Genomic DNA, 25,192 nt, shown 5'->3' on the forward strand with positions numbered 1-25,192 from the left:
GTAAGACACTGTTTCAGAACAAATGTAAGGTGATGGATCTTCATGTATTAGGCGAGAGACACGTGGAAATTCTTGTCAGAGGATGTGGGGTAGCTTAGGAGCTTTACATGAGGGACTGGGCAAATACTTTAAAGAGATGTCAAGGCATTTCTTAATAGACAAACGACCTTAAGCGCAGGAAATCCGCTGAGATAGAAATGGTTGGAGACTGGGAAAGTGACAGCAGGAAGGTCGTACTCTATGCTTATTATTCCATATGTGGTCTATCTGGACTTCAGCAAGGCCTTTGACACTGTCTCCCATAATATACTCCTGCAAAAGCTGGTAGCCCGTGGCTTGGACAAGTGTACTCTACGCTGGGTTAAGAACTGGCTGGAGGGCCGGGCCCAGAGAGTGCTGGTGAATGGGGCTGCTGGTGGCCAGTCACTAGTGGTGTTCCCCAGGGGTCAGTGTTGGGTCCAGTCCTGTTTAACATCTTTATTGACGATTTAGATGAGGGGATTGAGACCATCATCAGCAAATTTGCTGATGACACCAAGTTGGGAGGGAGTGTCGACCTGCTGGAAGGCAGGAGGGCTCTGCAGAGGGATCTGGATAGACTGGAAAAATTGGCTGATTCCAATGGGATGAAGTTCAATAAGGCCAAGTGCCGGGTGCTGCACTTTGGTCACAACAACCCCCTGCAGCGCTACAGGCTGGGCGCAGAGTGGCTGGAGAGCAGTCAGACAGAAAGGGACGTGGGGGGACTAATTGACAGGAAGCTCAACATGAGCCATCAGTGTGCCCAGGTGGCCAAGAAGGCCAATGGTATCCTGTCCTGTATCAAAAATAGCGTGGTCAGCAGGACAAGGGAAGTGATCCTTCCCCTGTACTCTGCATTGGTGAGGCCACACCTGGAGTATTGTGTTCAGTTCTGGGCCCCTCAGTTCAGGAAAGACATTGAAGTGCTGGAGCGGGTCCAGAGAAGAGCAACACAACTGGTGAAGGGACTTGAACATAAGACCTATGGGGAGAGGCTGAGGGAGCTGGGGTTGTTTAGTCTAGAGAAGAGGAGGCTTAGAGGTGACCTCATCACTCTCTATAGCTACCTGAAGGGAAGTTCTAGCCAGGTGGGGATTGGTCTCTTCTCCCAGGCAGTCAGCAATAGGACAAGAGGGCATGGGCTTCAACTCTGCCAGGGGAAATTTAGACTGGATATTAGAAAGAAATTCTTTACGGAGAGAGTGGTCAGGCATTGGAATGGCCTGCCCAGGGAGGTGGTGGACTCGCCGTCCCTTGAGGTTTTTAAACTCAGATTGGACATGGCACTTAGTGCCATGATCTAATAAATGGACTAGAGTTGGACCAAAGGTTGGACTCGATGATCTCTGAGGTCTTTTCCAACCCTGTCGATTCTGTGATTCTGTGATTCTGTCTGCATGTGAGGCAAGATATGAGAGTAGGAGAGCCCTTGGTGTGAATCAGTACAGCCTGACGAATTGTGGCTTTGCTCAGCTTTTTAGAGGCATAACCTCTGGAGTTCTGCAGTACTGGGTGGTATTGCTGTAATTGCACAGCTCCACTTCAGTGTTAAAATCCCATGTAGATTTTGAAAGGTTGGGCTTTCTCTAGTTTCTATATCAGAATACAAGTTACAAAGAGACAACCAGTTTAATCCCCCCACCCCCCTCGCATAATTTGAGTATTTTTTTAAATGAATGTAAGGATTTTTTAGATGAAGTGTCACAGCTTTACCATAAAGCCAAAAAGGGATATACTGATGCCTCATCATTTCTTCTGGCATGCTGTGAAAGAGGCAAGTGCACCACTAGTGAAGAAAATGGCATTGGCTCATGGGGAGTTCAAACACCAAAGTATGGCCCTTCATGGCCAAAGGGAGCAGTTGTAGAACTCAATGCTAAAAAAATCTCCATCAATAACATTTGCTTCAGAGCAAGTATTTATTTTATGAAGGTAAAGTTACCATTTTGTGTTGTTTCTAAACCCTGTTTTACTGTTGCACTTTGTAAGTGTTGAGTTGTGGAATGAACTCTGCTGTCATGACAGAATTAGTTGTCAAGTGTAGTAGGTACCTCTGAAAAAAAAGAAAAGTTTATTGATTAAAACGTTGTTTTTGAGCTCCAACTCTTGCAGGGAGTTGCTGTATAACCTACAGAAGGATTTCTAACTCAGTGTTGAGTGTCGAGACTGGTTAACTGTAGGGTTGTGTCCAGTTCTCTTTACTGGCTGTCTGGGGAAGCCAAGTCTGGCAGCACAGCTGATGGGCAGCCTGGGTCACTCGCTGCTGTCTTGTCAAGTTAGTCATACAAAATGCAGTCTAAATATGGTCTTCAACATCTCTCTTCTGTGTTTTGAAACAAAATAAGTGATGCTTTTTCCTTCCCATCGTTCATCTTCCAACCTTTTAAGGTTCCTTGGGCAAGAACTGCCTTTTACTCAATTCCTTTGTTGTCTGATATTTGGGTATACACATACAAATCATGCAATATGTGTGATTATAGTATAAATGGGGAAGGTCTATTTAGAAATAAACCTGTCTGAGCTAATTCTGACATAGTATGTGGGATCTTTTAAAGATGTAAGAAAGCACTGAGAATTCCATCAGGAAAAGGATGACCTGATGCCAGAATTGGGGAGCGAGAATGATTTCCAGCTGGTGAACACAGAGCTAGAGAAAGAAAAAAAAGCTGATTACTTTTTAGGAAGCAAATGCAGGTTAGGAAGGAAAGCAGGGTGTACAGACATGATCTTCAAAGAAAGAAGGACTATTCTGCAGGTTCACTGCTGACCTGTGTAATGATTAGTTGATTTCCTTATTTTTTCCCCTCTGCTTAAATAAAATACAATCATGCAAAAGAAAGTGTTGAACAGAAGGATGATCACTGTTTATTCACCTAGATTAGAAAATGAGAGACCAGTAACCTTTCTGTAAAAGCCTCTCTATTTCCCTTAAATAAAGATAAACAGCAGGGTTTTTAATATAATTTCCAATTTTCTTGGGTTTTATTAGCTTTTACCTTTTTTTGTTAGTGGCTCTGTAAATGGTGGGCTCTAATTAGTCTTTCAGATAACTGATCAGGAGGGAAGGTAATGGTGGTGAAAAAAACCAGAATAGTTAAAATCTGTGAGACTTAATGGACTGAGACTCATCGAAGTTCAAGCTGGTAAAAAAGCCTGTCTCTTGGTATCAGCAAAATATGTATGTTTTAGGGGAATTCCAAGGCTTATGATGTAATAATTTTGGAGCCTTCAGCTCATCAATATTACCTCATCATTGTTTTGTTTCCTGCTCTTTTAATCTGATGGGAGGATATTTGTAGCACTGACTCTTCAAGAGGAGAGAAGTGACACTTCCTTATTTTCAGAAAATTTGGCCATTAATAAGCCACAGGTCAAACTAAAATATTGGATATTTCAGTTTTATGCCATCTTATTGCTCATCATATTTTTTTATAGCCCTTAATGGGCAAAAACGTCTTCCTAAATGCCTTTTCTTTTTACAAGGCACTAAGAACTACTTATGACAGCATTTCCAAATTTATGGAGCTTGAAAACGAGTCAGATTAGTGAGTGTCAAATCCTTTTAAATGTTGTTGGCAGTTTTAAGAAAGCTGACTTAATTTTTATTTTGTTTCTTGAACTATTGCAAGGTGCTGAGGAGCAATTCATGACACAGAAGATGCTCCAGACCAGTCTGCGTTTTGCAGATGGAAATGAGATTTGTGTCTCAATGAATGCAGAAGTGCTATAGGTGATTACAGAAACATGATTGCAAAATATCCAAATGCATTAGTGTCCCTGTGGAGAGACCTTTCGATAGACAGCTAGGCTTCTGGACCGTAGTGTTCTGTACTTTATAACTTTATAAGATGAGGCTATTCTGTTCTCCCATTCTCTGGCTGTTTTCTAGTCACTTTTCTGTTTTTTATTCTTATGAGCTTGGATTTAGAAAATAATCCATAAAACTCTCATTAAAAAATACTTGTCGCAATTACTGTCAATTTTACAGTGTTCTTAACTGAGCTGATTATATGTAATTGGACCTGTTCTTATTAGAGGTTCAGAGTGGTCTGAAGCTGCTGGGTAAAAGGTGGTTGGGATTAAAAAACAAAACAAAACAGTAATGGCTTCATAGATACAGACTCATCAAACTCTGAAAGAGTAGGAATTTGATTTTTCAAGAACCTTGAAACTCAATACAGTGATTTTGCTGCTATTTTCTGTTAAGTACTTTGTAGCAAGGAGGAGCAAGGAAAGAAGAAGCCCAAGACCTGACTTTTAAAGTCAAACCTGACACAACTGCAGTGTGTGACATTGGCAAGTCATTTTGGCGTCGTCTTTGAAGTGCTAAAGCAGTAAGAGCTTCAGGGGTGTGACAACTTCAAAAAACAAGGCTAGTGCTCCCTGTGCTGTACTATCTCTGTCTACAGCATGTGAATAATAATGGCTTTTAATTCACAAGGATTTTCTGTACAAGTGATTTTTCTTTGGTTTGAGATCCTCAGATATTAAAATATCATAGACGTTCCCCTTGTCTCGCTTTCCACCTTTCTAATACTGTATCCTGGAAAAAAAGACACTTGATTTGGTAACCACTTTGAGTGGGTTTCAGACCGTACACCCATTCTTGCTCACATTTTTGTGGCATTACCATTTACTTATTATACTAAGCACAACCCGATTCTTACTTGAGAATAACAATGACATGCATCTGAATATTTTAAAGGGAAAATGTCCTTTGAAATGCATCCTTCTGCCCTTGTAAACTAGCAATTGGTTTGTCGGAACAGATATTATAAAGATGTTAGTGGGCATTTATACTGAGATTCCAGTAGCTGACTTCTGAAAATGCTGAGCTGGAAGGGGGAAGGATGAACAAAGGGTGAAAAGAGGGAAGAAGAATTAGATGAGAGATGTGAAAGGGAGATTTATGCAAGAGAACAGATTAAATCTCTAAAGCTATCCACCACAAACTTTCTCTTCTCCTCTGTAGTCTACAACCTTCCCAGTTTAGGAGGACAGGACATCCAACCTCTAGTCATCGCAGGTAACCATGCGACACATTTAGCTAAGCATACATGATCCCGGTGAGACTGCCTAAATTTAATTGACGACTTCTCGTTGATCAAGGATTTGGAAGGAACTTTACAGTCAAAATGAAAACCAGAAGGAAGTAGTGACACTCGGTATGTTGAAAAGATAAGTCTGAGCATAAGACGTGACTGTGCAACCATTCCTGATGTCTGTGAGGACTTCATCATGTAGGTAGACTTATGGGAAAGTAAGGGAGAAGATGTCTGCAGTGTCACACTCAGCAGAGTGACAAAACAATCAATGGCATAATTGATCTCGGAACAATTTATAAAATCATCAGGAAACTAGCTAGTACATACACCAATGAAAATTGCATCGACAGAGAAGAAAATTGCAGATTTTCAGAAGTAAGCCTTTTAAAATTTGGTCAACTAAATGTTATTCATGTGTTGTTAACAAACCAGACCAACAACTAGCCAAAAAAGCATCCCATTTCACAGAATCACAGAATGGTTGGGGTTGGAAGGGACCTCTGGAGATCATCCAGTCCAACTCACCTGCTAAAGCAGGTTCACCAGAGCCGATCACACAGGAATGTGTCCAGGTGGTTTTGAATGTCTTCAGAGGAGGAGACTCCACAATCTCTCTGGGCATGTTCCAGTTCTCTGTCACCCTCAAAGTCACCCTCTGTCACCCTCAAATTTTAGATACTGAACTGTAGGAAGTGATGGAAAAGACTCAGTTATTAGGAGATGCCTCTCTAACATCATCCAAGCAATGATAAGATTGTCTGTGACTTGATTCATTTCTGTTGATCAACTAGTGATTGTAAATCAAAATAAGTTAAAAATGCTCTGAAAAAAAAAGCCTTTCATTTGTTGTAGCATGGATTAGAAGAAACTCTTCATGTTTTTAAGAAATTCTGCCCTTTGGAAGGTATCATGACATTTTCTTTCAAATTGAAACACCTTCTCTTGTCAAGCTTTAGGCTTCTGATATTCCCTTTGGTGAGAGCACCAATATGTTCTGTCAGTAGCTGCCAAAGCTCTCGTCACCTCCCTCTTCACCTTGCTGGATAGTCCTTAAAGGCAATAATGTCATCTGTACCAGTGTGACTTCTGTACTGTGCACATGTATGTATAATATAAGAATATCATAGACTTAAAGAGTGAAGCATGTATGCAATGGTCCTGTGGGACAAATTAATCCTGAAGGTTTCTCTTCAGGGTCCCATTTCTCTTAAGAAGATTTAGAGGAAGTGGAAGCTGCATGTGCTGGAGGAAGTTGTAGGACATGTATGTGAGATGAGGTGGAACGCTACCATATAGCTTAAATGTTGCCATGGAAAAATGAGTAAAGTCATATGGTGAAAAGAAAATACATCTGCCTGGGAAATTTGCCATAGCGTGGGGAAAAAAATAAAAGTTGACTTTAACTAAAACAAGATCCAGCCGGGAAGCTGTTTAGGCCAATTTCAGATGCCATAACTTGGCTGTTTTCACTCCAGTCCTGGCCAGCTCTGTCACATTACTATTCAAAATATTTTCAAGATTGTGGCTTGTTGAATTGAGTCCTGGAGTGCAGCCAGGTGGCCTGGATCAATGGGAAAGGGCAGCAGCACAAGAAAAAGAGTCACGAAGGAGCGGTCAGAGATGGAATATAGCTGTCTGCCTGGGTGCCGTCCGTCTCGGGCAGAACAATGGGAAGAGACATGTCTGCGCTGTCCCTGAGATGTGTTTTGTCTCTCCCGGAGAGTCACAAGCCATTTGCAAGGTCTGCCAAACCTGCCTCACTCACAAGTAATCTGGTGTTGTGCAGTGTTGAACTGAAGAAGAGCATGTCTCCCCACACTTTCAGTTGCTGCTACACCTGGTTATAGACCCTAAAGAAACAAATAAATCAGACCATCCCAAAGACATCCTGGTGACTTGCACCATGTTCTGGAGCTCAAGAATCTCAAGGCATGGAAGGAAGTGCTATTGTTCAGGGTTTGCCACTGAAAACTTCCTCTCATTCCCCTACCAGGCACACACAAAGGCTGTTGATTTTCATATGAAGCCTTTTTACAAAGGGTTCCAGTGGCTTGAGTCACGTTGAAAGATTCCTGGGGTAGGGGTAGAAGTTAATATGCTTGCTCGGACACCATGTCCCTAAGAACCTCATCTACACGTCTTTTAAACACATCCAGGGATGAGGACTCAGCCACTTCCCTGGGCAGCCTGTTCCAATGCCTGACAACCCTTTCTGTGAAGAAAAATTTAGATTAATTAATTAATCAATCTATACTTTTTTAGACTACTGTGATCCCTGAGTCACTGTTGAATCCTTAGTTGATTGTTTAGACTAAGCTCTTCAAGGCAGGTACTGTTTGTGGCTCTCTGTGTACTAAGTTATAGTTATTGGGGAAGAAATGTAGAAGTTCTGCTATAAATGCCCCAGAAGACCTGTATGCAGACCTCAGAAACCTGTAAGAACTACTAGAATTCAATATTGGATGAAAAAAAATATATATTATTAACAGTGTTTATAGGAAACAGTGGTTTCTAGCCTTAGCAGCAGTTTTGTATGAATATATAGATTTTATTCCCTGTACATTTAGCTTTATCCTCTGGTAAGTGTTGCTGGAGAAGAGAATTCACTGATATTACTGCTTGCTTGTGGCCTGAACTTATAATGCAGAGTCACAGTCTGGGTTTTGTTCTTTTTTTTTTTTCCTTTTTTTTTTTTTTCTTTGTCCTGACAGAAAGATTTCGGGATTTACTGCTTCTACATTCAAATCAAGATACAGAGATTCTGCCCATCTTTCAGCAGAGGCGCTATCCCAAGTAAGTGAGATTGTCTTCTTGGGAGAAATAAAATCTTTTATCTATTTGCAGCGAGGGAGATTGAAGCATTTATAGCACTGTACATGCTTTTGGTGTGAAATCCCGAGGCAGAGCTGTCGGGGAGCCACGTTGCACTGAGCTTTGCAGTTTTTCAGCGGTGTCAGGGAGAAGCAGCCGTGCTTCGCAAGCGTGCTCAGCTGTCAGTGGGGAGGTGGTGGTGGAAGTGCAGACGTTAATTCACCCAGATCCGTGTCTGGTGGAGCTTTGTTTCACTTGACATGGTGTTGACATAGGCAGATGTTTTATCAGGCTAATCCCCACTCTTGTCTTGTGGGATTCCATCATTTATGGTGACAGATCCCCTTGGATTTTAACAGACTCCCCTCTGGAAGCCTCCAAGCACTAGAAAACATTTTTTTCCCCTTTTTTATGTCAGGAAAACCGAAAGAGTAGTGTTGTGTGTTTAGGAGGTCTTGCATGTACTGAGTATCCTGGATAAAACCTCTTCTCCCAAGTGACATACCTGAACAAAATAGTAAATTCTCCTTGTTAATATGTCAGTTAAAAGAAACAGTCACTTTCAGCTAAGTCTTGAAAAGTGGCAGTGAAGGAGAGAAAGAAGAAATAGCTCGCACGTAAACCATGGACAGAGTGAGCAATGAAAGGCTAGTGCAGGATGGGCAGAGGGAGAAAAAGGAAAAAGAATGTCTGGAGCCAGTCTAGCAATGATGATGGAATAAGCAAAGTTATTTATTATAGTTAATTTAGAAACCTATTGAAAACTATTAACATGTCCTAATTTCCCTAGAGGTTGTCTTTCAAGTGAAACAGTTGTGTTCAGCAAGGTAGAAAATCTGTTCACCTTTATTATAGTCAGTTTTTTTCCTACCCTATGCTCGTTTTTATTGGGAGGTCAGTTAAGAGAAATGAAGATAATGAACAAGACAGACCTCATAAATCAGTGTTCCATCATTGACTTCAGCTGAGCAATGGCTGGTTGTACTACATAAGGATCTGAGCAGTAAGGTCATTTTAATGAGACATTGCCATGGGGCACAAGCTGGAGCTTGTAATGCTTAAGGAAATCCTAAGAATGTGGAGGGTTTAAAACAGAGACATTTTAGTACTGACTTAGCTGAATAGCTTTACTAAGCAGGGCTTAGTAGGTAGAAAGTACAAAGTTTGCATATATTTAAAGTAAATATATCCAAAGGAAGGAGGTTGGAAAGGAAGATGTTCATCATCTCTCAGGATATTCAGTCATAGTAATAAATATTAAAGGTTAAATGAGCAAACTATAATCCATCACTTTTTGAAACACAGAAACCTTGACATTCTGTCTTGAATTATGTTCTTATACATTTGTTATATTAAGACCTGAACTCCTTCCCATGGAACAGCAGGATATATGCTTGTTCTCAGAGAAGATGTCTGGCTGGAAGAGGTTTTCTAGAATATACATGCACATTGTTTTGGATTTGCTGGCATGAATGTGTCAAAGAAACACACTTTGCATTCCTGGTTGATAAAGAGAGAAATGCAGGATCTTTTCATGGTCCTTGTGTTTGCCTGAGTATATTCTGCTGGTCTTGGCTTAGCCAAAGAGCAAATACCTACTCTGGAACATGGAGGTTATACAGAGGCCTGAATTTACAGAGACTCTGGCTTGTAAAGCCATATAGCACATGGCTTGCTTGACTTATCACTGCATGTCCATAAGTAGCCTGGTATCATGAGTACCATTTCTCATCACAGCCTGTGGGCAGAGATGCAGTACTACCCATTGGTACAGCATCCATCCAGTCAGCCTGACCTGCAGTCTGCGTCCCGTCATGTTCCTTTATGAGGTTGCAGAGCAGAAGTATCTTGGATTTATCTTATACTTCACTCATACAACAGTGTAGTGGTGTCTTGGAAAAGTTATAGTTATTGGGGAAGAAATGTAGAAGTTCTGCCATAAATGCCTACAGCAGAGTTTCTTAATGAAACATATTGCACAGCACTGCACAAGGTCACTGAACTAGCAAGACCAGTCTAATCCAGGCAAGTCTGTTTGAAACCTCAAGTGACTGTCAGAAGATTAAATGCATCATGAAATCAGATGTCACTAGACTCCCCTCATCCACCTCAGCAGGAAAACATCCTTAGAGAAAAATGTTTTGAAGAGAAAAATCTGTCTCCTAGCTGACATGGAGCCACCGCCATGTCCATGAGGATTTACATTCCTGAAACTAAGAATAAACCTGCAGCTGTGGGCAGGCGAATGGGCTGGGGTGCATAGCAGCCTCCGAGTGCACCCACTTGAGAAGAGCTTCTGCACGGGAACCACATGGCGTGCATACTTGCAGCTCATTCCTTCTCTCCCTCGCTCCAAGAGTGTGCTGAAGTCACCGAGGTGAGTTATGCCGACATGATCAGGCCTCTCAACAAACCAAACTTGTTGCAATGAGTTGTATCACAAGTCATTCCCTCGACAAGGAGCATTAGGGCTCCTATCTCTTATAAAAAAACTTTTCAGAATTTCTCTCTTAGCACATTTCTGCAGGAGCTTTTCTCACGTTGGTATCAAGCTCATGCTTTCCTTAGTTGCCCACACTGATGATATTCCTACTGTTTTTTCACATGGATTCACTCATGAAAAGCAAGAACTGCTGAAGTTCTGACACAGGCTGCAGAGGATTGCTCCTGAAGAAGACACTATGATGCTCATTAATCGGGCTGTAGGGTCTAGCATGTGACAGGGTGCTTGGTACAAGCAGTGGGGTCCTTGGTCACTCAATCCCACTGGGGTCTTTTGGTCTTTTCCTGATGACTCCACTCTGACTACCCATCTTGTGTGTGTGAGGGAAGGATGCATGATTGCCCTGCAGTACTAGAGAGAAACATCTCTTGTACCTGGGCATGATAATGTCAAAATAAAAAAAAAAAATAATGTATATATATATACGTATATATATATATACGTGTATATATATATACGTATATATATAAGGGAAGTGATAAAAGAAGTGCAAGACTGATGAATTAGGTTGGTGGGTAAAAAAGGCAGGAGAGATGCTGACTGCACAAAACAGTGCTTGAGAGAAATGCACCAGAAATGCTGCTTGTGTTACAGCATTTTAGCAAATTTCTCCATATATAAGTGACTTGAGAGTTCAGCTGTATTTTATAATATTTCCAAGATATTGCTGAAATCCTAAAATACGCATGTGGGTTTTTTAGAGGGATTATTTGGCTCTTTTTTTTTTTTTTTTTCCTCTTCAGAAACATTTGCAGACTTCATTCTTATCTTCTGTGGGTTTGGTAGAAGAGTTCTTTGATGATTCACAGATTTTAAGAACAGAAGGAGCTGTTATGTTCCAGCTAATTTGAGTCCTTTCTTAACATAAGCCATAGAGCATTACCCGATAATCCCTGCAGCAAGCTTCTGGTTCAACTGGAGCATGAATTTAGAAAGGCATTCAGTCTTTAAACTGAGATGTTAGAAACTGGAAAATGCACAAGCCTTTAGATCAACTTATTTCAATTGTTAGTTACTTCACATATATATAATGTGAATTTCTGTAACTTCAATTATCAGTTTCTGCTGTCTCACTATACCAATGTCTGCTAAACAAGAAATGTCCTGTATCATCTGAAATGACACCTCCATACAAGAGGTTGGAGATAATTTACAATCCTCTTCTCTTCTCTTTCTCTTCTCCCTCTCCTCTCCTCTCCTCTCCTCTCCTCTCCTCTCCTCTCCTCTCCTCTCCTCTCCTCTCCTCTCCTCTCCTCTCCTCTCCTCTCCTCTCCTCTCCTCTCCTCTCCTCTCCTCTCCTCTCCTCTCCTCTCCTCTCCTCTCCTCTCCTCTCCTCTCCTCTCCTCTCCTCTCCTCTCCTCTCCTCTCCTCTCCTCTCCTCTCCTCTCCTCTCCTCTCCTCTCCTCTCCTCTCCTCTCCTCTCCTCTCCTCTCCTCTCCTCTCCTCTCCTCTCCTCTCCTCTCCTCTCCTCTCCTCTCCTCTCCTCTCCTCTCCTCTCCTCCCCTCTCCTCCCCTCCCCTCCCCTCCCCTCCCCTCCCCTCCCCTCCCCTCCCCTCCCCTCCCCTCCCCTCCCCTCCCCTCCCCTCCCCTCCCCTCCCCTCCCCTCCCCTCCCCTCCCCTCCCCTCCCCTCCCCTTCTTTCTCCTCTCCCTCGCCCTCTCCCTCGCCCTCACCCTCGCCCTCGCCCTCGCCCTCTCCCTCCCTTCCCTCCCCTCCCCTCCTCTCCCCTCCCCTCCCCATCCCCTCCCCTCCCCGCCTCCTTTCCTCCCTTTTTCTTTCCTCTTCCTTGGTGAAACATGGACAGGAATTATGAAACTATTTTAGTAACTGTTTCCATATTGTACACATAAAGAAATAACAGCTCTTCTTTGTAGTCAATTAGGGAGACAATGTAAATTGAGCACTATTTTTTCATTTGTATGGACTGCAAAGTGTTGAACTTTGGAGAAAAACAAAATGAGCCTAGAACCTAGCAGGTGTGATGAAACAACAGAGTATTCCCAAAACATTTGCTTTCCACCAGCCATAAACTTTAAAACCTTTCTTTGGTGTATATTCTGAGTAAATTAGGCTAGACTTCTTCTGTGTGCACAGAAATATTGGTAATTTTCATGTCACAAAAATGCAAACAGAAAATACAGGATCCTAATTTATATATATGTGTTCAAATGTATTCTTTTCAAGGTCATCCTTGAAAAGCTGCTGAAAGTTTTAGCTCAAACAAAGCCAAATGATGTTATTTAATTCTCATCATGGAGTAGTCTAGACAAATAGGCGGCAGAAAGTTAGTGCCCTAAACCATTGTACCATCTGGTTCCCAATTGATACTCATTTTAATGATAATGGATCTGTAATGGATCCATGCCAATTTGCAACAGCTTGAGATCTCTGCCAAGAACTGGTAATATTTCATAAATAATACCCCAGGAATAAAACTTGTATCTTATTTGTAAGTGTCTTAAGAATATTTTTCTTTTTAGAGAAAAATAATTTGTGTCTAACTAAATGAGAGAAAGTAGTGAGTTGTGGCTTCTGGAAGTGATGACACTCAGACAGTGCATCGCTGAAATTCCCCCTCAATCCCGGATTTAAGCACACACAAGAGCAGATAGCAGGATCGTGGCCTAGAAACCCAATTCAGCTCACATTAGAACAAAGGCAACATCTCCCTTGGTGTTCAACAAGGGAAAAAATTGTGACCTGTGCGTTTACCACTCATTCTTCATTGTAAAGGCAAAGAGATTTTTAATTTTAAAGAGAGGTGGAGAACTTTCATGGAGTGATTTTCTATAAAAGGCTTTCTGTGAAGTGCTTTACAAAAGATGTTCTCTTGTTACAGAGGAGAAACTGAGGCATGGAACTCTGATGTGAGTTACCAGTGTCACCCAGGAGCAATTCTCCTGGGGATGAGGCCAGAAATAGAAATCAGGTCTTCCACAGTCCTTTCAGTTGTGTGCAATTGGCTCTCTTATCTAGAATAACATCTATCCTGTTTTCCACTGCAAAAACACGTGTCCTGCCCATATTGCTGAAATCAGATGGGAAAGTGCCAAGTGAAGGAGCTATTCAGAAGTGCCCACACACGCACTTTAAATGCTTTGTGTAGCATTGTACATTAAGCATGAAAATTACTGTTTTTGAAGCGCTCCAAGATTTATTTCGAAATGCAGGCTAGAAGCTAACTGTCTTGCCAGCAACACCAGGCCCTCAGAAAACCTGAGTCTCAGAGAATTTTGATTACTGACACCTGCTTAATGAATCTGTAATGACATTTAAAAGAGAATATGTAATGACATTTTAAAGAAAATCAAGCAGTTTATAGAGAATAATGTTTATAGATTTTTTTAGTGGTTTGGTATTTTGTCTCTTATTTTTATTTTTTTTTTTTTAGTGTGACTTGCAGCGTTACCAGGTTATCCTGTAAAGTTTGCAGAGAACTGCAGAGTTGAGCTCCACAGCGATAAAACCTCCACTATAAGTAAAGGGCATTTTCCCATCATTTAGAATTTTTACCAAATGGAAAGAACAACAGTGGCAATGCGGTAAAGGCTGGTAGCTGTGTATAAAAAATAACAGTCATGTTATTGGAGTAATCATATCACTAAAAATACAAGCATTTGATGTAGACTTTGTTGAAATCATATTGAAAATGGGAAGACAAGAGGACAGTAATTCATACTGTGGCCTACATCTTTGGGCTGAGATCCTGCAAAGACTCATGTGGACACACCCGCATAATATCAAACAATGCCAAGTCAATATCTTGAAATATTTAGGACTGCACATTAAGCACAAATGTGGGTCATAAATTCCTTGAGACAGAGGCTGTATTTGTTTAGAGTATTGGTACAATGCCCCAGTAACTTCTAGGGCAAAATAAAGACACTTTTGTTCTGTTTCCGAAGGCCTCAAGTACCAACAGCAGAGTTAACCAGTGCCGTTAAAGCTGCAGAGAATTTTGCTGCTAACTTCAACTGGGCTCAGACTTGAAATGTAAGAAACTTTGAAGAAACAAGTACAAATCTTTCAGATGTAGAGAGATCTGAGGAAAAACCTGTATCCTCTGAGAGATTAGTGCAGCAACATACATGCAAAATGAAAGTTCCATGTGTATATATATATTCTCTTTTAAGCACCAAGTAATCTAGAGTGCAAGTTTAACTTAGCTCTGTTTATCATTGCATAGTTCTGGCTCATTAGCAGTCATGAACTGTTTTATGCAAAACATTGCAATACTCCCAATTGAGAAGGGGGAAAGGGCTGAGTAAAAATAAAAGAAAGATGCCTAAACCTTTCAAAATATTTGGGAGATGAAATAATTGCTTTGTTCATAGTGAATGATATAAGACAAAACATTACAGCTGTTTTTCATTCTGTTATTTGGGAGCCTGGGCACGATTTTTGATAAAGCCTGTTGATTTAATTGATATATACCTGCCTACTACTGAGCAGCAGTGTGAGACTGTAGGGAATTATCTGCCACCAGATGTCTTTAAGGATGTTTTTTTAAATAGCTCAAACAGAAATTCTATGGTTCTATGAAATTAAGTAGTTTGATACAGAAATTATTAGTGAAGTTCTTTGATTCATTATGCAAGAGAGAGTTACAGTGATCCCTTCTGGCCTTATATCCAGTTTTAACATTGTTTTAAAAATAATGGTTTATGTTAGTTTAAAAATAGTTTCACAATTACCATAGTTACAGAAATCCAAGCACCAGTACTCTTGAAAAAGAAAAACAAGTGCTAAATAGTTGTGGTTGTTGACAGTACTGGCTTCCTCCTTCACTCTATGGATAAAAGGGAACAGCATCATTCATTCACTCCTACACGCCTACCTGAACATTAGCAATTTAATTTTTGACCCCATACTTTCAGTGTGGGACTCGGGAGGCTGGTTTCTTTCATAGAACCTGTTAAAGGAGGCAGCATCTTTTGTTGGTGTTCTGTTACTGAGCCTTGGTGAAAAAGGGAGAAAAAAAAATATTCCAGCTATAATAAAGAGAAAAAATAACAATATTGTACCCCTAAACGTGTGAAAGAAACTGGGAGAGAAAAAGGAGATGCCTACCATGTCTTCTGTTATATTTCATGTAAGACATCAGCAACCCCCATATTTCCTGGTCTCTAAGGAAGGCAGAAGTCTAGCAACACTCGTAACTGTTCTGGCCTTTCCCCAAACAAGGTTTAAAGAAGAAGGAAGACTGTTGGATAAACATCTGAGCTGTGCCACAAGTCGCTCTTCATGCTGTTTTTAATAACTCTGAAAACAGCATACATTACTGCTGCACTTGAGGTAGCAGAGCAAGTGTGTGCTCTGTGTAAGAGCAGAGGGGAGCATCAACCTTCAAGCCAAAGGAGAAAGTCATGGTGTTCCAGTTTTGTATAAAATGGGTAAGGATGGCTTGTTCTCATCAGGATATGAGGCTAGATTTCAGTTTAAGCAACCTTGTGGTGGGTACCACTGTTGGAGTGGTTCATCTGAGTTCCAGGCTCTTCACTATATGTGAGAGAGACACTTCATATTTCTTTTTATGCAACAAGTTGTACTTTAAGCTCTTGGTGATAGTTAGGGGCAGCAAGAAGCCCATGTTGATGTAGCAGCTGTCCCTTGTCTCTCCTGAGAAATGGATAGGAGATCTGGGCTGTGGGATGCCAGCTGGACAACCCTGAACTGAGCATCCCCAAATAAACATGTACATCAACCACATTTAATGGAGGAAGTTGTCTCAGTATTGAGGCTAGAATGGAGCTCAGAAGTGACTATCAAGTCAACTGGCAATGGTAAAAAATCCATCTCATTCTATAGTACGTTATTCTAGCTGTTAATTATCACCAGTCATAGAGATGGGAGTTGGCTCCTGGGAGATTGTACCCAGTGGCCTGAGCTTCGCCCCAAGCAAAGTTCTATGACCATGTCAAGTGGTTTGTAAGATCCACAAGTGCTTTTGAACAGCCAGACAGCTAGCAGCTGGAAAACATAGTTAGCAGCTGCAGAACAGCAATGGCCCATGATATTAGCTGCCAAATCCTCTCTGAGTGTTGCCTAATCAGCCAGCTGAGGCTGTTCATGAGCAGAATTGGAGACTAAAGTAGATAAGTCCTAACACAAAAACTGCTTTAATAGAAGAGGTATCATGCTGTTGGGTGGCAAAGATAAATTTGGTGATATTCAGAGTTTCTGGTTGTTGGGGTTTTTTTAATATAAGAATTTTGTAGGTCACAGATTTGTTAGAAAAATACTAGTCGAAGTGTCTGCACCTAAAGGGAGGCATTACATGTGTCAAGTGAAGTGACTACCCATGCTTTTCCTTGGTATTGTGAATGTAGTGACATTTTTTTACCCCCAAAGCAATGACAGAATCTGTGCTATAAGCACCAACCACAAAGAAAAAATACTAAAATAATTTGCTTTAGAGCCTAATAGCTTTCATGTAACACTTTGCTTTATGACTTAATTATCTATTGCTGTCAAGGTATCTTTGTAATATGTGGTTTGAATTAAGGTTGTGTATGGTTCAAACTCATTTAGAAGCAAACTCTTCAGGGAACTTTCCTCATACCTCTGGGAGCTTGGATAAGGCAGAACTGCTGCATGCTCCAAAAAAACATGGGAGTAGAGCCTGTGCCCCTACCCCAAATCCACTTGACCTGTATGGAAATGGTAGCCTATACTACAACCTATACAGTTGTCAGTGTAAGTGTTCTCTGTACCCTCTCTGCTTTCAAAAAGTATTTAAAAGTGTCTAATGAAAGCCAAATTCCTGAGCATTTCTGAGGGTCAGGGTCTTGTCTTCCTCTGCATGGTGCAATGTGATGTTATGCAGGGATATCATAGCTTGTATTTCCCTTCACTGTATACCATGTCTTTAAGTCATAAAATATTTTTTATAGATATATTACTATTGGTGATTTCTGATATTGGAATGTTTCAGTTATAATTAATTATTTTAGATAAATCACAATAAGGTTGAATTTATTTATTTATTATATTGATTTCACTCTTCTAAACCAACTATGAAAGTCTTAAAATACATTAAATTGGCCTTTTTTGCATGGATAGCTAAAGCTTCCTAAACAATATATGAAACACAGGCATTTATTTCCAGTGTTTTCTATAAAACAAAGGTATTTGCATCCCCTCAATAATCTCAAAAGACTTTGAAATCTATTTGTAGTTTATTTTTTTTGTGCCATATTTTTGTGTTGTTAGGGAAAATAGAGCAATGGAACTTGTCAATGACAATTTTTCCATCGTGTGGTACTATTATTACCAGAAAAAGGCCAAAGAAATGGTAGCAGAACTGGGCCATACATTTTATTGTGCTCCATCCCCAGATGTATTTTCAATTTGGATGAGGCAAATCATGTAAATGCAATGTTATCTTGTGAAGGAGTCATAAACCTGATGTTCTGGGCACTGTGAAGTTGAAACTCTATAATCTTAGTAATATACCAAAACTATCTCCTACCACTACAGTTTTCAGGGGAAGCAGTTGTAAGATTTCAGCTAATTGCTCCATCAGTAAGAGTTTGAAGTGTGTTGGAGAGATCCCACTTGTGTAAATATAGGAAACTGGCACTTTGGTCAAGCTGGTGTAAAATAAAATCTAGCAGAATTGTGAACCAAACTCAGGCTTTCCACATTTTTTTTTTCATTTAAGCTGCAAAAAAGACTAGAAAGTGCCAAAATCCATTAGTTAGGGTGATACACTAGACGCTCAGGTTGCTGTGCCAGCATTTCTGAGTGGGGAGGGTAGCGGCTGCTGTCCTGAAGGATCACAGATGATCTGAGGAGTGTAAAAGCCATTGGTTACATATTTCAGTTGGGTCCCAGTGAAATGCTATGCTGCTTTCCCTCCAAAAGAGCAAACTTTCTGTGAGGGCCAGTCATTACAAGCCAAACTCCCTGTCAACTGTTTTGTTGCCAGGAGTTAACCTGAAGTTTTGCTTCAGCAAAATTTGTGAAATGTCAAACTTGCTGGTGAACTAAAGAAAAAGGAAAAACTCTGATTTGCTTTCTGAACAGTGTGAAAGGGAGCAGTGCTGCTGAATATCCTATGGTCTGATTGGGAGGTTGGATGGGGGGAAGGAGAGAAGAGAGGAGGAAAAGACAGATGTAGCTTTCTGTTTTGTGCACAGCCCACACATTGCCTGGAGAAAGATACCTTAATACAAAATAACAGGTTTACCTTACAGGATCAGGAGAGCAAAGAGAAAAGCGCCTCTTCAGGTCTGATTGTAATGAAACCCTCTGGGCTCTGCTCTGCTGTCACAGGCAAGCGATGCTGGAATTGACAGGCAACTTGAGCTCTGTCTTGTTTTGGGGAGGAGGGTGTAAGGAATGTCTTGCTAATTTATTTGCAGATTGCTATGTCCCCAGAAGAAAACAGACTGTGATTTTGGCATCTCCAAGGCTTCAGTCACCCATGGTGCCATTCACATCCACTTGAGCATTTAATTCCAAGCTTTAAGTGCAGCAGAAGGGCTGTCCCTTGGGGCTCAGCCCCTGATGCCCGCTTTCAGAGTCAGCACAAGCAGCACTTCTGAGATGGGGAACTTCTCTAGCTTTCCCTGCTCCATCTGCAGCAGTACTTTGCTGTTTGAATGCATTTTGTGTGTGTCTATATGCATTTTGCCTGCATTTTACTAGATGGCAATAACTAGCTGTGTAATGGTTGGTGGTTAACCTTTCTTTTTCTTGGTGTAGATTTGCACTACAGTTAAGTAACCCAGTTTAAGGGACTGGTGCAAACAGTGGTTATGAAAATTTGGGCTGGCTCTCTGAAGTCATTTGATAGCAAAATAGAGCAGGTTTCCTGCAAGCAGCTATAAAGAACATCAATGGAGCTTAAGAAATCCGTTTACCTCTGCATTGGATATGCCAGCTATACATGGTCAGATGAACCCTCCTCACTGAATTAACACTGGTTTTAGGTATTTGGCCCTGCACTCAGATTCTGGCAGCAGTGAATAGCATCTGCACCATGTGGAAATGTTTTGGCAATTAAAAACCAATTAAGTTTGGCTGGTTTCCCTGTTCCATCCTTCTTATGATATCCAAGGAGAGGACTCATGACTGAAATATTCAGCATCTATTAGAAAAAAAGGATGCCTTGATTTTGCTGAGTCTGGGGGTCTGTGTTTGTCTACACTTGAAGGTCCCTTGATATATGAAAGTTCAAGGGATATTGACCATAAAACTTGTTCACAGAAAAAAATATATCAAAAGTTCTCTCAATCATGTATGATTGTATTATCATTGGGTCACTGGTGGCAAAAAAACAAAAGAACAACCCCCCCCCTCCACGCTGTGCACTCAAATATTTGAAGACTGTCATGTAAGGTAAACCAAACCGATGAAATAGAATTAGCAAGGAGATAACAGGGCTGGTGTCTTTATCTGAAGTCATCATTACCCTCTACCCTTTCTTTCACTTGTCTGTCTTGGCAAGGCTTCTCCAATGAGATACAAAGCTATCACTTACCCTTTTCTAAACTGTGTATCAGTCAGTTGTGCAAATAAAAGCCATCAGTTAGACAGATTAAACCATAAAACAATGGATCTCTAGAAATACTCCTTTGTGCAATGTTGGCCTTCCTTTCCTTTTATTTGCTCATTAAGAACTGTGATCCGTATATTAATGGGTTTATGACTGCTATTACAGATATATCTATGGGCCTCATAGCCTTTTAATGAAGTTATCATTGCAGTGCTCTTCTCTGAGAAATATAACTACTCCTGGGTAACATGTAGGTGGTGTCACATGGTGTCCAACTGAGTTGCCCACATTCTCCTTAGGAAGGTACAGCAGAGAGTGGGTTGGATCCCAGCACAATTGGGGAATGACCTATTAGAGAGCAGCATAGGGGAAAGGGACCTGGGGGTCCTGGTGGACAACAGGATGACCATGAGCCAGCACTGTGCTCTTGTGGGATCTTGGGGTGTATTAGAAGGGGGGTGGGGGTGGTTAGTAGGTCCAGAGAGGTCCTCCTTCCCCTCCACTCTGCCCTGGTGAGACCACATCTGGAATATTGTGTCCAGTTCTGGGCTGCTCAGATCCAGAAGGACAGGGAACTGCTGGAGAGAGTCCAGCGCAGGGCAACGAAGATGATGAAGGGAGTGGAGCATCTCCTGTGTGAGGAAAGCCTGAGGGAGCTGAGTCTCTTTAGCTTGGAGAAGAGGAGGCTGAGGGGTGACCTTATTAATGTTTATAAATATGTAAAGGGTGAGTGTCATGAGGATGGAGCCAGGCTCTTCTCAGTGACAACCAATGATAGGAAAAGGGGTAATGGGTTCAAATTGGAACACAAGAGGTTCCACTCAAATTTGAGAAGAAACTTCTCAGTGAGGGTAACAGAACACTGGAACAGGCTGCCCAGGGGGGTTGTGGAGTCTCCTACTCTGGAGACATTCAAACCCGCCTGGACACCTTCCTGTGTAACCTCATCTGGGTGTTCCTGCTCCAGGAGGGGGATTGGACTAGATGATCTATTGAGGTCCCTTCCAATCCCTGACATTCTGTGATTCTGTGTGATTCTGTGATTTATCCTTTCTCGTTATGCTCTTTGTAAAGTTCCTACTCCAGAGGGCAAAGTGCCTTTTAAATAGGTGCCTTTGGGCACTTTCACAATAGCTGTAGCAGTGATAACATCAGAAACGTGGTGGTGGTTTAGCAAGTGGTTGATGAATGCAACCATTAGGAAAAACATAAATGCAGTTTCAGAATCTCAGAGAGCATAAACCAGAAAGTGTTCACCTCTCAGTCCCATATTTGCTTTATGGTTTGTTTAAATTACAGTTGTTAAGGGAACCCTTAAACAGAAAGAAATTGCATGTGGAATGCCTAAACCACTTATCACAGCTGCTGGATACAGAGTGAGCTCTTCAAAAAATGAGGTTTTGTAGATACACAAAGCCTAGAGAATTGGGATTTCATCTATTGTGTACTGCCCATTTCCTGGTGTATTTACTTGCAAATAGAGGTGCCAAAGCAGTATAAAGAATAAAATGTAGACATGGCATATATGCACTTGTATAGTGGATATCTACTTGTCAATGCATCTTTCAGTTCTGTGGAATTAAATCTGGTGTTGTGGAATTCAGTGATGTTTTTGCCATTTGATTTGTCCTGGAATCAGATTTTTTTTTTGCCCTAGAGAGGATTTAGCAAAGTAATGTCTAAATAAAAATATAGCACAGTATATTAAGAAAAAAAAAAGAAAAAAGAGAAAAAGAAAAAATGAAAAACTCAGGGCTGACAGGTGGCAATCAGCAAATAGTTTTAAAGCAGACAGTTTTAAAAGAAGTGAGGTATCAAATATGCAGTAATTTATCTCTGGACTTGTTCTTCTGAATGTATCAAGTAATGAATGACAAGGAGGGAGATATAAACACCAAGATAATTAAATCCTCTGACGCTATTGGGCCAGAGAGGACAGAATCTTTCAGAACAGATGGGATTGAAATTTCTGAATGATCTGGCAAATTTCACGAGGTGGGTTTAAGAAAAGGAAGATGAGTTGGAATAGGCAGAAATGTCAGTTCACCAAGAGACAAATTGTCATCATTAAAGCAGAAACAGTGACATGGGTGGGGGAAATGTTAGGATCGTACTTAGCACTTTATAATAGTTTTTTGCCTGCGTGTATCAGAGTATTAAACCTATTAAATTAAGCATTCCCAGTCTTGTCGAGTGGAGATCTGAGAAAGTGTTGCTACCTGGTTTCACCAAAAGGAAGAGCATAGCTGAGGGTGCAGATGACATTCTAGAAATGACAGTGGATCAGCGTGAGGGAGATGGGATTAAACCACCAGACTTCTCTTCCTCTCTGACCCATGAAAACTGGCATTTGAGGTCAGACCTGAGGCACAGTCCTGTGATCTGCATTTCACAATGACAATAAACATGATGAGGATCAGCTTGAGCAGTGTGGAGCTGCAGGATGCTGATTTTGTGCAAGAAGTGTCATGAGTGAAGATTTGCTGTGTCTCTAGAGTGACAAGACCACTCACACACAGTGTGGTTTTTCTCTGTATACACAGAACAACTTCAGGGTCCTGGTCAATATGAACTGGTGTTGGACTTAAGCTTCAGCTTAGACCCTGACTCTGTGCCAGATGTGTTCTGCTGGGATGTCCAGCCTTTGTTCTTATCAGTGCCTAAGACAGAAAAGAGTCAGCAATGAGACATGACACATTCTTCTTGGGAGTTTATTACATTTTAGGTAGCATATTTGTGCTTAGGCTTGCTATATATTGAGGAGCCTATTTTATTACAGGATTGACTACTTAATTCCAACTGCAGAATATGTTGTGCAATTTGTCCTCCTTTGTTATTTTCTTCTTATTCTCTTCATTTTGAACTCGTCATCTCTACTTAGTCTAGTCCAAAGAGCCTGAGCAGGCTACCTTTGGAGCAGATTGTGATATGCCTGGCCTTGTCTCCAGATTGATCTGCTGCCAACTACAGCTTCCAGCATTCAAGTTACCTTCTTCTCTCCTCTCCTTTTGTTTCTGCAGATACCTGGCTATGTCTTTAATTTCTTCACTTGTCATCCTTGAGATTTGTCAGCAGGCACCAACTTTTCTTTCCCCAGCCCTAAGGTCTATTGGAGCTTGATCTGGAAAGCCTATTGGCAGTGTGGATGTCTGGTTCTTCTTCCCCCAGCTTACACTATCATAAAAAGTGTTTTGACTTTTGGTGTAATATGCCCCATGAGTATATTTGTAAGTGCAAAGCAGCTATTAGGGGTTGGTGATGACTACATTTCATATATGTACCAACTGTCGGGATTTCCTGAATCCTAAACTCCCATGTAGACTTTTTACTGAACTTGGCTGAGGAAGCTGCGTTAGACCTCCAGTGCTGGTTAATATGTCATAATTAGAGGTGTGAAAAACTTGATTCCACATCTGGAATATACAATCCAGTTGCATCAGTGTGCTTCAGCTGCTTCAGGTTTCCCATAGTACCCTGAGGTACTGATGCTGCAGGTATTTCCAGTGACATGGGGATGTAGGATACCCTGCTTAGTGATTATAACTGACCAAGTGAGGAAGAGGACTCAGTGCTAATATCAGCACTGCTTGTGAGAAGGACCCATGCCATCTGCTAGATGACAACTTGGAGATGACCACCAAAGGCAAAAAAAAAGCTTTCTGTAAATATTGGAAGAGGCAAAAGATCAAATATGGAAGTGGATTACTCTAAAGCAGAAACACTGTTTGCGGTGTAATGGACAGATACCTACTGTGCCAGTGAATGAGTTGTGGAGAAACATGGCCAACACGCTCAACCTACTTGTCGTTGCTGGTCTGCAGCATCTTGTCATTTAGTGATGTAATAAACTAAATTTTCAAAAGGCTAGTTACAATAGGTGGTGCACTCATTATAAATACTCTTTATTTTACTTTATTAGCTGAGTCAAAATTGGTAGAAGAGAAGTTTACAGGGAAGAAAGGCACTTCACAAAATAGATGCTGTAATTGGAAAAGAAATAAGTGGAAAATTGGTTTTCTTGTTATAATAAAATTAAATCATGTGATCTTTAATCAAAGGAATACATTTGGAAACGTTTTATAAAAATGACAGTAAAAGGACTGCCATGGAGAAGAACTGATACAACATTAATTAAGAATAATGACCCCAAAATTTAGTACAAAAAGTACATGTACTTTCAGAGAACAAAGTTGTCTGAATACGTAAATATACTTGATTATAGTTCTCATAGTGTTTTTACGGACCTTTTTAATGAAGTGCATGGTCTAAACTGTTGGCTCTCTCCCATGATAGTCAACAATGATGACAACAAACATGGGCTCTCCATAAATACTTCAGGCAATATTTAGGCAGTTTTATTCAATTCTGAGGAAAATGAACTTGGTCTGAGAGATTTCCTTCAGATTGCTTTAGGAGCCCTGAACAAGGAAGAGCAATGCTTACAATGGTGTCTGTCGGTTGTGCAAGTCTGTTTTATGTTGCCTTTGGTGAAAGTTCTACCTCTACACTTTTTTGAAATTTTCATTCCTAGTTATGAGGTTCTGTTCTCCTCCACCACTATCCTCCTTGCTCCTCTGTTACAAGTCCAGCTTCCCATAGGTAGTTGTACAGCTTTTCCAGCCTTCTGCAGTGGGATCTTCTCCTTGAACCTGCACTGTGTCTCGGACAACCATGGATCTCAGTTCAGGGTTTACAGAAGGAGCCTTATCCATGAAAATGCGTGTGCCTGCCTGCTCTGCTCTTCCACTTTCTTGCCCTTGTCATCATCCCTTGAACATATTATCTCCTGCTAAGGGTGTTGTAGAAATGGAAATTCTTCTTCAGTCACCTCTGGGCCCTAAGAGTATAATAGGATGAAGAATGGGTGATTTCATTTTGTTTTGCCCAATCAGGGAGAAATAAATGGATCTGAGATGTAGCAAATTGCTTTTCTAGATACTTTAAAAGAATAATAATTTAGAATGTTTCTGTGAGGAGAAAATCCAATGCTAATTGATTCTATAGGATTTTTAGCCATCTATGTTGTTATAACTGGATGTTGTGACAAGTGATAAAGGAAGCAACTTCTGTGGGAGGGAGAAGGAAACTTCTGCAAGCTCTAATATGTATTGTAAGAATATGTTTGAAGTTGAAAGGAGAAAATGTGAATAATCAATCAGAAATTAAACTCAGGCTGTTAAAAAAAGCAGAGTATGTGTAATGAAGTCTGAATTAGAATAATAACACTCTGCAATCTTGTGCAAAATAGTATATAAAGTTAATTGGACCCACTGGGTTTTACAAGCTTACTTGTCTAAGGGGCTGCTTTTCT

At 40.9% G+C, this 25,192-nt stretch overlaps 1 protein-coding gene across 1 annotated transcript in view; it reads left to right on the forward strand.

Moving 5' to 3' along the window:
• NOX4 (NADPH oxidase 4) overlaps nucleotides 1-25,192 on the forward strand; it is a 109,015-nt gene that overhangs the window by 63,607 nt on the left and 20,216 nt on the right. Inside the window, exon 13 of the mRNA XM_082056558.1 lies at nucleotides 7,778-7,859. Coding sequence (XP_081912684.1) covers nucleotides 7,778-7,859 — 82 coding nt within the window. The remainder of the gene's footprint in view (nucleotides 1-7,777; nucleotides 7,860-25,192) is intronic.

This window comes from Streptopelia decaocto (genome assembly GCF_964273445.1).
Source record: "Streptopelia decaocto genome assembly, chromosome: 1".
Taxonomy (NCBI): Eukaryota; Metazoa; Chordata; class Aves; order Columbiformes; family Columbidae; genus Streptopelia; species Streptopelia decaocto.